General features: G+C 32.4%; 1 protein-coding gene and 1 non-coding gene across 3 annotated transcripts; one reads left to right on the top strand and one right to left on the bottom strand.

Annotated features, from left to right (window-relative positions):
* Positions 1 to 1,354: 1,354 nt before the first annotated feature.
* LOC130447505 (putative inorganic phosphate cotransporter) lies at positions 1,355 to 12,153 on the bottom strand. 2 transcript variants are annotated; one of them, XM_056784367.1, is made up of 8 exons: positions 12,059 to 12,153; positions 10,307 to 10,416; positions 9,780 to 10,098; positions 8,785 to 9,002; positions 6,727 to 6,876; positions 3,002 to 3,134; positions 2,538 to 2,794; positions 1,355 to 1,531 (listed from the first exon to the last, which is right to left on the bottom strand). In XM_056784367.1, exons 1-8 carry the CDS (start codon positions 12,105 to 12,107, stop codon positions 1,394 to 1,396), a joined length of 1,374 nt encoding a protein of 457 aa, XP_056640345.1. In that variant the 5' UTR covers positions 12,108 to 12,153; the 3' UTR covers positions 1,355 to 1,393. The 2 variants fall into 2 exon arrangements, with proteins under 2 accessions (XP_056640345.1, XP_056640353.1); XM_056784375.1 differs by having other exon boundaries at positions 9,834 to 10,098; positions 12,059 to 12,128.
* Positions 12,154 to 18,297: 6,144 nt separating this feature from the next.
* Positions 18,298 to 18,369, top strand: Trnad-guc (transfer RNA aspartic acid (anticodon GUC)). The gene has a single exon. It is a non-coding gene; the product is annotated as a tRNA-Asp (tRNA).

The following is an 18,369-nucleotide window of genomic DNA, read 5'->3' as shown; positions in this document are numbered from 1 at the left end:
CACCTTGCATAAGATAATAACCACATTATTACGCTCAGACCACCGAAATCAAATCTGATTCCGAACCTTCACTTGCAAACTCTTACTCCAAGGTATGGATGCAGACAGGCTAAAATCTTTATAGATGAGAGAGTCCCTTCAAACTGGGCGGGGGAATTAGTGCAACTAAAACTAATGGGCTGTACACAGGGCATATGATGCTATTTATTACAGATTCAATATAGGTCATTTATCCAGACTATCGGTACTTTGAAATAAGAGAGGAAATCATGATATACATCAGTGTTGATTTAAATCCAGAGCTCTCAAAGTTCTAGGTGGTCAAGGGGACTGCACAAGAATTAGAGTACTTAGAACCGACAGTGTCTCTCCAATCTTAGTAATTATTGATCTAAATGAAGAATACAAAAACAAGTCTGTTTCTTTATATGAAATCATAGTTCCGGAATAAAATTATTAAGCCGTAACCCTCATAACACTTTTACATAGAATAGAAATAGAATAAAATGTGTTTTTTATTATATGAGATTTCAAAGTTATTATATATACAGCGCCATAATTTACCAGACTTAAATTTTCGTTGTAGAATCTTTCTTTTTAAAAGGTTTCAATCAGTTCAGTTCAATAACCAGGTTTCCGATCAATTTGTAATTTACTGAAGAGAAATATTGAAAAAACGCGAAACTAACATTATGCATCCAATCGTGGCCAACCCTACAAATCCCTAAATGGTAGTACAACGAATATTTATTATAATAATTTTATCAGTAATTTTAATATTGATTATTTGAATTTAAAAAATATTCGTTATATAATCGCAACTCTTCTTCTTTCTTCCACAATAGGTCTAACGCATGTTCCTTTTTCGATATCATCGTGATCGACCTCTTCTCTGTCTTCCAACAGCAATCTATCATCTGTTATATATAATACTTATATGTTGGTTCCTTTGTTTTTTACATGTTGAAACCAATTCGTTAATGTTATCTATATGAAATGATTGTCTGGTGTTTTCTTTATCGGTGTAATATTCCGGTTTCCAAGAGCTGTTTAGCTTTTGTTACTTTGGCCTTGCTTCTTATGTATAGGCCCATTGAAAGTCTGATCGTTGCTTTGTAATATCGTGTCTTTCTTCCGCCAAACTATCCCGAGCTTATTTGCTCTTGCTACTTATCTTCTTACCTTGTGTTCTACCTCTCCATAACTGATTATATCAATTCCAAGTTACTTATATCCGATTCTCTGTTGTATTATTTGACCTATTGCATAGAAATATATTTTGATTTTACTAATACCTTCATTTATTACTCAAAAGTGTAATCAAATATTTTTTATGCTCATATCATACTATAAATGACTTGAAAACTTTTATCAATTTTTATTTGCATCAAATTTATGGTACGCTATTATCTGTATTAACATTATTCCAAGGTTGTATTTCACCAGAACCAAAGAAAATAAATACGCATCCAGCAGCAGTGTAAAATCCTGCAGATATCCAAAATATGATGTTCCATAGCTCTTTGTCCGTCTGAAACGAAAAAAAATCAAACTCACTCTACCATTGAGTATGTTGTAAAAAGAATAGATTAAAGAAAAAAAACACTCATTAATTAAAATTTGTCATTTCTATATAAAATCAACTATAAGATTATTATTCCAATAATATTGGGAACAGATTTTTTACATACTAATGTACGAGGTTTGTCCATAAAATAACGAATTTTCACAATGAAAAACATGTTTATTGGAGTAGTTAATACAATGAGAGTTCTAGAACAGATGGATAGTAGCTATTGAGTTATTGGTCTCATCCTGTGAAGAAGTGGTAAAGCTTCTGGAGACTATCACAAAAAGTTGTGTTGTCACAGAAAAATGGCGTATCATGACCGAATAATGTAGAAGATATTTTTTTAAAATAAATTGGTTGAGAGATTATTATACCATTTTTCTGTGACGACACAACTTTTTGTGATAGTCTCCAGAAGCTTTACCACTTCTTCACTGGATGAGACCAATAACTCGATAGCTACTGTCCTTCTGCTCTAGAACTCTCATTGTATTAACTAGGTACTTATTGGCATTAATATATGTTTGAAAAATTTAGACCCCCCTCTAGTTTTCGGCACAATCGCCGTTTAGATCAATGCTTTTTTACATACTATGTACCATGTTTATGCCTGAGTCGTAATAATTTAAAACCTCATCTTTCAGCTTTCGTCGGCTGTGAAACGCGTCTTTTTCAAGTGTTTCTTCAACGCTAGAAGGTCGTGAAGCTTCCACTATGATAATCCCCATATAAAAAAAGGCACATTAAGAATAAAAACGTCGTTTTCATGCCTGGGATACTATCTGTATAGTTGGAATAGTTTTTGGTGCCATACCCAATCATCGGATCTTAATAAAATAATGAAAAACTATAGGTAAAAAATAAGAAAAATGTAAAATGGAAAGATATTTTTTTCAAATCCTTTTAAAAATATTAATAAGTAATTTTTTTATTTTTTCTGATTCATGATTGTTAAATATGTACATACCTCTTCATATCCTGATATTGATTTGACAGCATCAACTGCTAGAGGTGCCATAATGGTAAAAATTGCAGAAATTGTGTTAGTTATACCTATAAGAGTTCCTGCAAACACTGGCGACAGATCTATATGATTGATATTGAATCCGCAATAATGCCCCGCATTGAATGCTACCGTGATAATCAGAATTGTTTCTATTAGTACTTTGTTATCACTATCGATTAACGAAATTGATATCAAAGCCAGTGCTGGTATGAAGAATCCTGAAAAATATATATTTACTACAAGTGGTTTTAAATTTGTACGGTGATATCAGGAAGAAATGTCAATTATTATCAAAAAATGCTACCCTAGTAACCTTAAACCAAAACACATGAAATAAGTGTCACTTCCGAAATTTGAAGAATTCCTAGAGAGACAAGACTGAAGCAAAATTAGAGGTGATCTGGTGTTGTATTATAACTACATACCTATGGAATTAAAGATTTTTCTACTGGTGATTAATGTAACAAAGCCTCTAGCTATAATAAAATCGGCAATTGGGCTCATCATAAGATTCATTATCCACATTATAAAATAAGGAAGAGCCGATAATATACTGCCCTAAAACAAGATATTCGTCGATAAGCATTATAAGTAAACTTTATTTGTAATGATAATACACCAAGAAAGATATTTTCATTGTTAATTCCAAACTATTTAAACAATACAATAAGCAATCAGTGGAAAATATCAAACAATAAATTCAATATACAGAATTATTCTAAATGACCCATTTTTTAAAAATTCGTATTTGTTAAAGTACAAATGCTACATGAATAATTAATACCAATGAAAAGAGGAAATTTCAAAGTTTTTTTTAATTTATTACAAGTGTTCAATGTGGCCTCCAGCTGCTGCACGGCAAACATCTACGCGGTAGCCAAACTCATCCCACACACCAGCAAGTGTATCTCAGATCAATCAGAGTTGTTGGTAGAGGCGCAACGAAAACAGTTTGCTTAACATAACCCCATAAGAAATAGTCACATGGGGTGAGATCAGGAGATCTCGGTGGCCAGAAGTGGAAAGCTAGGTCTTCATTTCCCCTGCGATCAATCCAGCGTTCGTACATCGAGGTGCCAATGGGGTGGAGCTCCATCCTGTTGAAAAATGAAGTCCTGAGAATCTTCCATAATTTGGGGGAATAGCCATTGTTCCAACATGTCTAGGTACGTTATTCCAGTTACAGTTCTTTCCACAAAAAAATCGTCCATAAACCTTTGTACGTGATAAGGCACAGAACACGTTTATCTTTGGTGAGTCAACTTCGTTTTGCAATGTTGTATGTGGATTTTGCAAACCCCATATGCGAACATTGTGTCTGTTGACATTTCCACTGAGGTCGAAAGTTGCTTCATCACTAAAAATGATACGCTGTACAAATGTGTCATCCTCCATCATTTCTAGTACATTACCGCAAAATTCGAGACGCTTCTCTTTGTCATTAGGGTTGAGAGCCTGCACGAGTTCTAAACGGTAGGGCTTGTACAGCAAACGCCATCTCAGAACTTTCCATACATTTGTTTGGGGTATTCCAAGTTCTCTACTAGCTCTATTGGTAGACTTACTTGGGCTGCGAACAAAACTGTCTTCTATCCATCTGACATCAACTTCTCACACACGCGGTCGGCACGTTTTTGTCCTTTACACACACTTCCAATCTCTTTAAATTTATTAAACCAACGAGTAATGCTTTTTCTGGTTGGTGGTTTAATACCAAATTCAGTACGAAATGCCCGCTGCCCTAAAATTTGCGACTCACTTCTTGCGAACTCAATAACACATAACAACTTGTGCTCCACAGTCGCCATCTCACTCACAACTGGCAGTGACTGGCGTCTTATTGACGCGAGAACTCTAGTGGCCGCTTCTGGAACCATCACCGCCTGCCTACACTTTTAATACATAAAGAAAACGATGAAACTTCCCTTTTTCATTGATATAACAATTATTCATTTAGCATTTGTACTTTAATAAATACGAATTTTTAAAAATGGGTCCATCCTTTAGTTGTGTTACTCGATTCGATAAAACTTAAACATTTCAAAATGAATTGCGTATAGTTGAACATCGTGTTATTTATATAAGGAAACAATGGGAATGTATAAGAATTTAGTTGGTTAGCCTGCTGCTTAACAAAAAATAATAATATACCTCCAAATATTCGCAGAGACATGCACGATGGAGCCCCTCCTCACTTAGTGAATGATGTAAAAAATCATCTTAAAAAAATTTTTCTTAATAGGTGGATTGGTCGGTGAGGTCCATTTGCATCGCCACCGCGTTTCTCTGAATTAAATACAATGGATTCATTCTTTTGGGGGTATCTTAAAAGATTGTGATATGCAATACCGTTAAATACAAGGAACGAATTGATCAATAGAATATTTATTATATTTTTTTTGGTTTTATTTGATAATTTAAAGGCTAACCAACAAAATTTTTCTACATTTCAATTTTTTACTTATGTAAGTAACATAATATTTGACAGTATGCAGCTCAATTAGAAATATTTGATTGTGTTTCAATACCTCCTAAGTAAGTATTTTCAATGAATAATTGCAATTTATGATAATTTTCTTCAGAACGTCTCTTTATGTCGAACGGTTTCCTTGACATGTACTACGATCTAAAAATATATCTCCTTAACCATAAATGTTATCGAGTTGAGCACTAGTACCTTTTTGTTAAAAAATCGTTAGATTGTATAGGTAAAAGTTACGGATTATTAACCATTGGGCAAGAGGCACCCCTGACCTTCAGTGGTGTAGAATTATTTATTCCATCAAACATACTACATCTTCCATTAAAAATTCATGATGTTCGAATATATATTTTTGAAAATATGCTTAAATATACGTTCTGATTTCGCAATTCAGAAACGGTCGGTCGTATGAGAAAATTTTTTATGTCACAGCATAATTTTCACGTCATCTACTCAATCCCGAATTTTTTGCAACGGACCACCTGTATAGGATAAGTCGGTGTGTGATGCCACATTGGAGTACAACATATAAATTAGAGTTAAAAATGTGAATTTTAATCATTGTGGTATCTTAGTCCCACTCACTAATCTTAAAAAATGAAATTTATAAATAATTTCGCAACAAGTAGAGCTACATAGTGCGGTACCTGAGTTGTTTTGAAAAATTTCTCAAATTGAGTTTGGCGCTTTTAAAAAATTTTTGACTGTAGAACACAAATTAAAAACAGAATGGAGGCTTTTTATGGTGAGTTGTGTTCATCATTTTCAACAATTAAACATTAATCATTAGAAGATGATCCACGTGAGGAAGATCCTGAATCTCAATTTCACGTCCACACTGATTTCTTCCGCGCGATTTCAGTGTTAATTTTTCTGTAGTTAATAGTTATTTATTTAACTAGTATGTAAAGGTCTTTACACACGAATTGCATACAATATGTTTTTTACTAGCAAGAATTTTATCAAAATACAGAAGTTTCATGGTAATTTTCCTTGTAAATATATTATATTGTTTATTAATATTTTGATTTTAATCAATATTAGAACAAATTAACAAACCGAATTAGTTTTATTAAATTTATATAATTACCACCTAAAAATTATGACTATATAAGTAGAAAGAGAAAATTGTAATGAGTGCGACTTGAATCTGGGACCTCCCTCATGGGATTCTTATACACTAACACTAGTACGTAAAGTGAAGTTTTACGTACTTTAAAGAAGTGTGCCTAAAGTACGTACATTACGCATGGTAGGTTGTCAGGTTTTGCAAAAAGCGTTTCATACAAGTATACAATTTCTCGCAACATAATCACGTAGATGTGGTTTTACCATACACATAATTTATACAAATAAAGTTCTAATTTTCCAAGGAAATACGCCAAGAGTACCAACAAACAATAAATTCAGTGTTGTTTTGTAGATCCTTACTGCCCGTCTTTTCTTCCACATCATCAGATCAGAAGTTATAAAATATAGATTTTGAATTTGCGTGGTATCTTGTTACAAAATTTTACTGCTCACTCATTTTATTGGGCATACTGTCGTTCAAAGGCACCAAATTCAAATAAGTTAGCTATTCAACCTTGTTCCTTATAGATAATACCTACCTTATATACTAATAATATGCGGTTGGAGGGATAGGAAAATAACGAAAAATTAACTCACTTTAGCAATGCTGTAGCCCATAACTGATTTCATGAAACTTGGAATTTCTGTTAATAGTGTCCAAAATCCCCAATTTTGTCCACAATGAGTTATTATTACAGCGATAAAAGGTACAGAAGTAAAAATAGATTTCCAAGGAGTTGGAGGTCTCTGTAAAATAAAATATAATTGTAAACATATATATTTTTCAACGAAAGTAGTCACAAGGAAAACATTTTTATGCTGCCGGTCACTGAAGAGACAGCTCATGATTTCCGCCAAAAAAGACAGAAATTGTAAACTTCATTTAAGGACTATTCGGAAACTATGATCAAATTAACTCATAATCTCAATGTTCGAAAACTGATCGAGTTCGTAGTGTCGTAATCATATTATATTATCTTTTCTACCTTTGATCAAAAAGACTCTGGTAGCATAATGATTTATTATAACCCAATTTTTTCTGGATTATAATTTTTTTGAATGCACGTTACGTTTATGTTTCCTCCACTTTACCTGAGGGTACAATTAGTCAATGATAATTTAAAGGGAGTACAAATGAAAATAAAGCGAATCATGTGGGATTTTTTTTTCAAATTGAATTAATTTTGTGCTAGAATCACGAATTTTTACCATACATACGCAGAATATACGACTATTGGAGCAGATGATCCGCCTTTAAAAATAAATTTTTCTTAGTTTATAGAGGTATGTAGATAGAAAATTAGCCAGCCATTATTAGCTGGTACAAATTCAAATGAAGCTATTTACGGGTTGATTTAATCAAAAGCCTACATCATTCTTTCAGAAGTATACTTTTTTGAGGGGTTTAAATAATTTAATAGAAATTTTCTGGTAGTACGAATAAAAACGAAGCTAGCCATGTGCGATTTTTCTATAAAATTAATTATCATTCTGCCTGGATATTTCCGATAGATCAGTCTGTAAATACGACCAGCTGACGGTTTTTACATTTGTCTATGGTTTTTTGAACAATAGAAATTATTTTTACCCCTAGGGCCCAATTTTATAAGTGAAGTTTAAACCTCAAACATCAGTTTAAACTAGAGTGATCGAGTTTTTCACGTTTTATAGATGGCATTTACCGACATTCCTCACTTTGGCAGTCCATGGTATCTTCAGGATTCTACGATATACCCACATTTCGAATGCCTCTAATATGTTGATGTTTTTTTACCTTAAGGGTCCATCCCGTAAAGAAGCACTGACCAAACGTAGCACCGCACAAGTCTCAGTATAAGATCAAGATCAAAGTCGGTACATGTAAATACATTTTTAAATTTTATGAATGTACTTCATATTGTCAACGCAATATTGTCAACGCGCCGAGAAAAAAAAGTTATTCCTCCTAGAGCAAATATTTAAATATTCCCACTTATTTTTTAAATTGGTTGTGTTTCTATCGAAAATATTTCTATCTATTTTTCACGAGGTTAACAAAAAGTACCACTACGTTGCCAGAAAAACTGCCATTGCAGATTGATCTTTATTCATTTTTGTTTATACAACATTTCAAAACATCCAGCTGATGTGCTGATTAGCTAAACAGCGTATGGTTAGAACTACCGTAGGAATGTTGTATGTATGTTCTAACTAAATTTGTTATAATCATTATTTGTACTTTTGAATTATATCTTCTGGAAATTAGTTCTGTATTATTTTTTCACTATGTAATACATTTTGTCAGGTGTTAAGTGTAGTTATTTAACGGTAAAATATTGATTGAGATCGTATCTTGAGGGCTTACCATCTTACCAGCAAATTGTCGAAAGCTTACCAGAAAATAGTCGAAAAATTTTCTGTTTTGACCTTTTTTTTGAGTTGCAGATTTAAATAAATAATTGATAGTAGTTGATAGAGAAGGACCTCTGAAGCTGCATAAAATACATTCAAACCCTTATTTGGAGGTAACAAAACGTTAGCTTATGTTGTGAAAAAAAATATTGTGATACACAAAAAAGACATTTTGAGCATTTATGTTATCTTGTGACGGAATTACTACAAGCAGTAATTTATGATTCATGATATGTTATATCGAAGACTTGTAATCGTACCCACCTCAACTTTTTTCTCAATTGTTTGAGATTTAAGCCACATTTTCTCGGCTTCTGAGATTCTAGTATCCACATCGGGACTGTTGGATCCGAAAATAAACCACAAGAAAGTCCATAGTAACCCACAAAATCCATAAAAATAAAACGCCACGGGCCATCCTGCTTTTGAGTCGGAAATAAAACCAGTTATTGGCATCGCTAAGCAATTTCCCAAAACCTGACCTGGAAATAGTTAAAATATTGAATTCAACATTCAAAAATGTCCACTAAAGTGAATTTTTCAAATTTCTCATGGAATTGCTAATTTATGATAAATTTTATCTTTTTGAAATTATCAGGTGTATACTGTATATATTTCACCTAAAGCATATGAGGACTAATCAGAGTATACTATGGTTTTTATTAAAAAGAAACTAGAACCAATAAAAGTAATTAAATGAACGAAAGTTCCGCCAGAAAATGTTCCATTCAGTTTAAAAATTGTCAAACAATGTAAACAATGAAGGGAACAGTAAATAATCGAGCATTGATTGATTGATTTCTAACCTCACTTTTCCGCAGAGAATGTTGTTTAAGACCGTCAAATAAAAATTAGAGTGCCACAAATTTTGTGCAAGATTGCTTATAAACAGCGTAAATGTAATCAAATGAAAGCAACTATATTTCTGGACATTGACTTGCAACTCAGTGCTTTGGTATCGGCGAGAAGCAACGAATATGCCTTACCAAGGGGTTTCAAAGCTTTAAGAGCTCCAATTTGTTTGGGCACTACGTAGAAAAATAGAATTTTAGTCGTTAGGTTTGTACTTGTTTTTTGCTAAAATTAAAGCGTCGTTACTTTCTAACTGAACCTGATTGTTTTTTTCAAGTAATGGGTCACTAATAGACTGACTAACATATAGGTTAAAAAAGTTCCAAAGCATTGGTAAATATTTACATAATTAATTTTTAAATTGTTAATTAGAGAGTTTATAATCGAAATAGAAATGAAACTATCACCTGCATATACAAAACTTCCCCACTGCGCTCTCTCCGAAATCGGAGCCCACTTACTCAGTAGATTATGAACAGAAGGAAATAAAACTCCATGACAAGCTCCTTCTAAAGCTCTTATAGCTATTATACTTTTATATCCAAACTCTGACGAGAACCAAGGAATAACTAATATACAAGTTGCAGAAATTGCTATGGCAGCTGTAAGAAAATATTTGGGTCCATAGTTCTTGGCTAGTTGACCTGATCCTATTTGAAACCAAACATGACCCCATGAAAATGAAGATAATATTATGTTCTTTTGGGGTTTCCAGTCCGGATACGTCTAAAAATTACAATTTAAAAAGTAAAAATTCCTATTAATTTTCATTTAATTAATTCAATAATATCTTTTAGAATTATATCCATACACTTACAATTTGATACCTTCTACATAATTAACCCTTAATCATTCAAATGAAGGTTGTATATTTTTATATAACAAATAAAGAACACGAAATCTCTTTTTATTATTATTATTTTTGCATAAATACCTCTATCATAGCTACAATTGCCACTATCAGAACAGTCCGCATTCCGTAGACTACTATGGCCCCAGTAAACATTAAAACATATTGAAGATGCCTAATACCAAAAAAACTAGCTGAAAATAAGAGAAATATCTAAGTGAGTTGTCTAAATTTCTGTTTTTTCTTATTATTTTCGATTCATCAACCCTCTTGTCAGTCTGATCCAAATATTTTGTATAAAATTGAAGCAGTCATTCGTTTCCGTATATTATCAATTTATTTTTCATCCTCAGTATTATTATGTTCGATATGCTTCTTTTCTACTGTGATTTTTAATTTCTCCAATAATTCTAGAATAGATGAAGCTAGTAAGCCTTGCCAACGGACTAAATGCGTAGCTTGATGGACACAGACATCCCATCGTTGTAATCAAGGATCAATAAAGATCTTCCGCAAGTTCCAAATGAGTCTATTTGGTATACGAGTACAAATGGTTCGAACATAGCTCAAAGAGGATTGGGCATTTTTCAGATAGAGTTGTTACACATTCCATCGCCAAGCGGTCTTGAAGGCTCTGGAAGCTATTGAGTGCATGTTCAAGGTAGCGTGAAAAAGTAAAAAAAAACAAGTAGCTAAGCGAAACAAAGAAATTCTAATGTGGCTACCAGGCAATGAGGAGCCTTGTCAAAAAGGAGCAGCGACCTCCACATTTTGGACCAGAGCTTTTCTGTGGGTTCAAAATATGTCACATTAACAAAGAGTTGAAGCTGAGCTGAAGATTCATAACCATATTAGCTAAGAAGTCTGAGAAACTTCATGAGATCCTCAAAAACGACAACGATATTAAGCTAGTGATGCATATTCTACGAACAAGCCATAGACACCGAAAGGAAAAACAGGAAACCTAATCTAATCTAATCAATAAAGTTTGTATACTAAGTCGGTAAGGTAAAATGATACCTATCAACAACAGAAGTCTACTTCTTCAAGAGATGAAAGTTACTTTGGAAGTTTGAATTGGTGATGAACTATGAGGGTTAAGAAATAACTGGGAAAAGATAGAGTTTGAAACTATATATTGTAATAGACCAGAATTTTCCGTTTTTCGTGGAAGAAATAGACTTTTCACTGTGAAAGAGAGACAGAAAATGCATAGTCTCCAGAACGTTGAATGAAATGATTAAAGTAAGTTTGGTAACAACCTGAGAACGCGGTTGAAAGCATTAAAAGAAATCCGAGTGAAATTATCATTTTTATGGGTGGACAATAAAATGGACTATAGCAATATCTCAAAAAGTAGTTTCAGAATAAAAATGTGAGGGATATAATGAAGAAATGATATAGGTAAATCGAACCTCTTTGAAACCAGTGAAATTTTTTAACAAGTGGTCCTTAATATATTTAACGAATCTCTTAGTCAACATGTCAGTTACTAATAGTGTCCTTCAAACCTTAGATCCTTAAACTTGATTATATTTTTTAAACTTTAGCAGAGATATATAAGTTGTAAAATTATGCTCCAATAATTCGATTGTAAATGTATTACAACAAATGTTCAATTCTTAATACTGTTTTAATATCCTGACTCACAAAAGAATGATTTCTATAACTATCTATCCATCTAAAATTCTATTATTATATAACACAATATTTTAAGACCGTGACGCCGCTGGAGACAGCAGAATCCTTTGTTATTTTTTTTTTATTTAACTTTATTTTTTTACTGATTCAAGTAATAGTGAAACTTCTATAACAGGAAATGATTGCTAAGTTTACCTGGCTTCGGAAAAGATTGCATTTGCTTAGGAAAGTCTTCAGTTTCCATTTTTTTGGTAATCACTTTCGAATAAGTACTCAATCAAAAATCTACTAGTTAGGTCGAAGTATGAACTTCAGATAATTATGTTAAGTTAGATAATGAAAGTGAAGTGATTTCATCCAATGGCGGAGAAATAATATGTTTAATAAATTATTTATCAATACAATAACACTGTGGGTAGGGAGTCTCTGTTAATCCACTGATTTACTTAAGAGATTCGAATAAGGCCTTATTTTCATTTTGACATTATCAGGTTTTAAATAAACGCATTTATCTTTCGAAATATTAATCTGTATTTAGGGAGCTTTAGAATAAATATAGTAGAAACATTGAATAACATTTTTGTGATTCCAAATGGAAAATATCCATAAAATTATGTTGCTTACATCAATTAATTTATCATTTGAGTGTAAAATAGTGTATTAAACATTGAATTATCTCAGCAATATTGTACTTAGCTGCACTCCATTTGACTATATTTCATGCCATTTTTTTCTTTTTTCAATTGAACATTGATTGGTCGGCTTATACTTGACGTATTTTTAAACGCTAAATTTACATGTTTACCAAAGCTTGGCAAACCTCTACAATCAACAAATTTTTACAAGCGCTTGGATGCTATTTACAGATTAGTAGATGTGTTCGTACATATAAATTGTGCAGGCATACATAGAAGATGTGGACAAATGAAGCGAAAAGCTCGGCAGAGAAGATGGTGGATGTTAAAAATCTATAGGAATCGTATCAGGTACGTGTCAAAAAACGATAGTAGCCGGAATCGGCGACAAGCTCACAGAAGTCAAACGAAACACATTGTGTTTGTGGACTCTTGTGAATGTAGTATAAAATTGTAAAAATCCGATCATGCGGCCAGTATAATTTACATTAGAAATTTTATAAAAGCAAAGCAAAAGATAGCTGTAATTGGACGAGAACCGATAAATTCAGTGTGATATGACAAACGACAGAGAATAATAGAGGCGCAGCTATACATGCCCCCGCGCATACTCACTCGACTACTCATAACACGACAAAAGCCAAGATTTTGTTTGATCGATTTGAAAATATTACTCACACAGTGAACGAGTGCTACATTATAAACACCACCTAAAAATTTTTTCGGAATCAAAATAAGACATTTCCGCATGAAATTGTCTTTATTTCCTCCAATAAAACAACCCAAAGAGCTTCCCTCTGATCTCTTGTACGAATGTTTGGCACCCCTGTGATAATTTAGCAATTTTATTAATTAAATGAAAAATTTTATTTACGAATATGTAATTTTCTTTTTTTTTATTGGATAAATGCCATTCTGGTATCTTCACACGTTAAGAAAGTAACTAAAATAATTGTAAAAAAAATTACTGGAAGAGCATAAGTAAAAGTTTAATATGGAATATTTTATATTGTTAATCCTGTCAGTGACCACTATTCAAATATGTATTTGTAAAAAATAATCAGTATCAGTACGTATTTGTAAACATTCATTTATTCATGAATGTTTGTCGTGGGTCTGTTCAATGAATTTATATGAAGTATATATCATCTTTTCCTGTACAGTTCTTAAATTAATGCTGATCATTATTAAAACTAATGACTAAGTGATTGAACCTACTTACCTTATTCATTATATTCTCGAGATCCATTTTAGAGATGAAATTTTATTTTCGACATCAGCGGCAGCGTCAATTTCCAATGATAAAATATCGAAAGAAATATCGTTCTCCATACCAAAAACATCGGCCTCCATGGTCGAAATCTTCTCATTCATATTAGTAAAAGTTTTTCATACTATAAATATCGGCCTTTATGGTCAGAATATTCTCGTTCATTTTATTAGAAATGTCGTATCGCTGTTCATTGTCGAAATCTTCTCAGCTATGGCAGAAATCGGCCGGGTTAAGGTGGAAGCCTCGTTTTTGAATACAAAATTTTCCGGGTCAAGGCCATCACTTTCCAGTACCACTTTTAATATTTCCATAAATCCATGCTTTTTACTAGATATTTCTATTTATACATAATATTTGTTTATAATATTAATAACTCTCACATTCTATACTAAACACTTGTCACTAAACTATTTACAACTTATACTGTCATTTATTTAAATACATCGTTTGGTTTACTTTTCACTATCCCGATGTATCTACTACGACATCAAATTGCTAACTAACTCCCCTGCTAGATACTCTTTATATAATATTATCATTTTCCAGAACTTTCGATTTCCTGGATATTCTAATAACAAACTAATCTAATAACAATAAAAAGGCATTCTTAGGAAATGTTTCCAGACAAGAAAGAAATAACTGTCACAATAACAACTATTAACCAGCGCATTTACCAAACTTTTCAGATACGAGGTCTGGCTATTAAATAACGAGAATGCGTGCCTTGAGGGCGCTCTAGACTGGTGGGGTAAAAAACGAGTAATGCGTTGGGTATTTAGGCATTTCCCAAAACACGTTACCGTCCTTGGACGAATAAATAAAAAGAATGGACCTACCATGTTTCGTTTGCGGTAAAATGGCTGCCTTTGTTTACTAAATATTGAGAAAGAATTTTGAGTAGATTTGTTGAAGTGAAATATATTTGAGTGCTTAGGTATTGTTTAAGTGATATATTAGTGCTAAGACAATGGGTAAATCGTGTTTTGTTTGTAAAAAAGTGTAACTCAACCTTATTTGTTAATGAATCGATTAACTTTTTACAATATAAAATTGTAGATTTCGTACGAATGTAGAGCAAAGACAAAAGTGGCTAGCTGTATTGAAAATACAGGAAAAAGATTTACCCAAAGAAGCTTATATTTGTTGCTCTCATTTCAAAGCAGACGATTTTCAATGGAAAGGAAATCCTTAGAAGATTTTTTTGAAAAAGAATGTAATACCTTTACCATACTTTCAATCAGATAACAGTACAGTTGATGAGATATCTTCCAGTAAAAGGTATTAATTTAAGTAATTAATAACAAAATTATCTTATTTTCAAAAAATATTGTTCTCAAGCAAAAAGCTATGTTAAATTTGGATATTAAACCGGGCACTTCTTGGCAGTGTTTTGATTCAACATTTGAAAAGTATCTATTGTCTGTTTGGAAAATGTTGTTAATTCATATTGCGTATTCCAATGTTCAAAATATTTTAAATATTTGCTTTACTTATAAATTTTCACAAGACCACTTGGAGCTGTTTTTTGGTGCTATTAGAAGTAGAGGTGTATTCAACAATAATCCTACTGCACGTCAATTTGAAAATACCTTTAAGAGACTTCTAATTCACCAAGAAGTAAAAGCAGGAGATTCAGGGAATATTATTAGATTGGATTCTACTGGCATATTGAATTGTAGTAGCCAAGGACCTAGTAAGAATACAATAATATTGAACAATTTCAGTATTTAAACTCGGAATCATGGAATTTGACCGATTATGTTTTAGATGTAGTTAGTTATATTGCAGGATTTGTTGTAAAATATTTAAGACAAATTATTAATTGCAAACACTGCTTATCCTTGTTAGAATCAGAGAAACTTTTATCTACATTGCAAGTGCAAAAATAGTTTCTCCATTTAATAAATGCTTCATATTTAGTAATTAAGGAATGTCAGTGTGCAGAAAAATATTTTCGATTTTTCAACAAAACCACCAATATTTTCAACAAAATATAAAGAATTTGGAATTGATTTTAATTTCGGAAACACTAGCTAACTTGCCTAGTACCATTTTAAATGAATTTAATGATCATCTATATGATGAAGATCCCATAGAAAATCACGGAATTAAGTTGATTAAGCTTATCTTAAAAAAGTACTTTAAGGTGCGAATTCATTACAAAACGAATAAAAAAATAGAAAAAATTCCATGAATTCGTCAACACCTAAAAAAAACTGTTTTCTTCAAAAACCAGTAACGTTTGCTTTCTAACTTTGTATTTCAATTTTGTTCATTGTTATTCCATATTACAATGGCCTACAAATATTTGTTACTTTTCATTTTAAATTAAATTATTGTCAGACATCCAATATTATCCATTTGCCATGAGAAAATAGATATTGTTAGCATTGATACTTTACGTGTACATTTAATCTAGGATATTATTTCTAAAACTACCTTAATACATATCGAAATATTTAATTTTCGTTCAAACTAACTATATTGCATTCATGTGTTTAAATTATTTTTTTAAATTTAATTTTATACACTTCGCAGGCTACGCCTATGTACGAATAATGTCATGTGTGCGGGACAACATAAACAATCTGTCCCTAAGTTGGCTTCATCGTTCTCCGCATATTGTGTGTTATGATGCTAGGTCCATCTTTTATTATTCGTCCATGTTTCCATCACTATTTTAATATTTGTGCCGTAGTGGTTTAAAACGAGCTTGTTTTTTTCTCGTGCCAAAAACCATGTGTGACGAACAACGAGAGTAACGTATTAATCTCAAATTTCTCGTTAAATTGAAAAAAACTCCGACTGAGTGCTACAAATTGCTGCAAGAGGCCTATGGGGACAATTGTCGGACAATTCTCTATCTCGTGCGCGTGTTTTGACTGGTGTAAGCACTTTAGTGAGGGCCGAGAGAGCACTGAAGATGACCAGCGTACAAGTCGCCCTGTGACTGTTGCAACTCCGGAAACAGTGACCAAAATCGACCAAATTTTGCGTGCAGATCGTCGAATGAGCATCCGAAAAGATCTGCTTTGAAAGAGACCAGATTTGAGTCAATGGAAGCGGTAAAGCAAAAAACGGCAGAGCTACTAAAGGCGCTGACCAAAGAAGACTTCCACCACTGCTTCGATCAATGGAAAAAACACATGGAAAGGTGTATGGCGAGGAATATATTGAAGGAGAGCATTCGAATGTAGAATATATTTTTATAATACCCTTTTTCGTAACTAGTCTCGTTATTTAATAGCCAGACCTTGTAGTACACTGAAACCAAAAACTCCTTCTACATTCGTAGAAGTATTTGTAGTCTTATTAAAATTCGTTTTATACTTTTTTTGTGTCCATTACATATCATAATAAAAGAGATAAATCTATTATCACTATACTTCATCGGATCGATTATATTATTCAAAATCTAATCACTTGAATGATGTTCCTTGAAATTTAATCAACTTAAGAAATATCCGTCATTTTTTTTTAAAATAATAATTATACTCATAATAAAGATTTTGAAAATACACAAACGACTTTCAACAACGCATAAATTTTTTGACTTTACTGTTCCTACTCAGTAGTCACTTGATGAATGAATTTAAACTCAGGAGGAAACTGAAAAAAGAGACAAAACAGTTTTTCCTCTTTTGAATTTCATTTCCTTCACGCATATATTATAAAAGGTGTAGAGCATAAAACTATTTCGAAATTAGATCTGGAACTATAACCGGGGAGCAATCCCTTGTTGTCACTTGTTCCCTAGTTCAGAAAAAATAACGAATAGGGATATTCGTCTTGCAATATATAAAAGAAAAAAAATTATTTAAGTTACCATAACCATAACATCCACTCCTTCAATCGCAGCGGTCCAAATTTTTGTGTTTTCATGTTTGGCCACCCAAAGAAACTATTCTGAAATTTTGCCGCAAATTCTATGCTTACGATTTTTCAAAAATTTGCAGTTATATCAGAATTCTCGAACAAATCTAATCGGGATTGAAAAGTGATTTCCTACGGAGACACGGTGGTCTATCTTTTTAACTTAGAAGTATCTAGACTTCTACTAGTTCGAGTTAAATGATTTAGACACCAAACCTACAAACATAATCATAACTATCCGATAGGCTTTCAAATATGGACATTGGATGATCATAGATATTGGATACCATCTCTACGCAAGCAACTACTTTTTTGATTTATTAAAAAATTTTTCTATTTTTAATTTGCCTTCAAAATTTCATACCAAAAACATCCAAAGGATGTTGAGTGATGTGTGTCCAGCTCCAAAAGAACTGAAATCAATATTTGCTGCGCAACCTAGAGTCATAGCGAAACGTGATGCACGGAAATTTCCATTCTAAGACATCACCAAATGAAATTCCCTCGATTTATGATAAAATACGATGACACATTTATTTATCATAAAAACAAATTATACTCATATGATTCGTAAAATTATTTTATAAATATTTAGTATATTAAATATTGTTTGCTACATCAGCCATAATACTTTTGAAAGTATCTTAGTATATTCCTCGGTAGTATAGTGGTCAGTATCCCCGCCTGTCACGCGGGAGACCGGGGTTCGATTCCCCGCCGGGGAG

The sequence above is a fragment of the Diorhabda sublineata genome, chromosome 1 (genome assembly GCF_026230105.1).
Source record: "Diorhabda sublineata isolate icDioSubl1.1 chromosome 1, icDioSubl1.1, whole genome shotgun sequence".
NCBI lineage: Eukaryota > Metazoa > Arthropoda > Insecta > Coleoptera > Chrysomelidae > Diorhabda > Diorhabda sublineata.
Note: the sequence above shows the minus strand (reverse complement) of the source record. Positions and strands in the feature narration are given on the sequence as shown.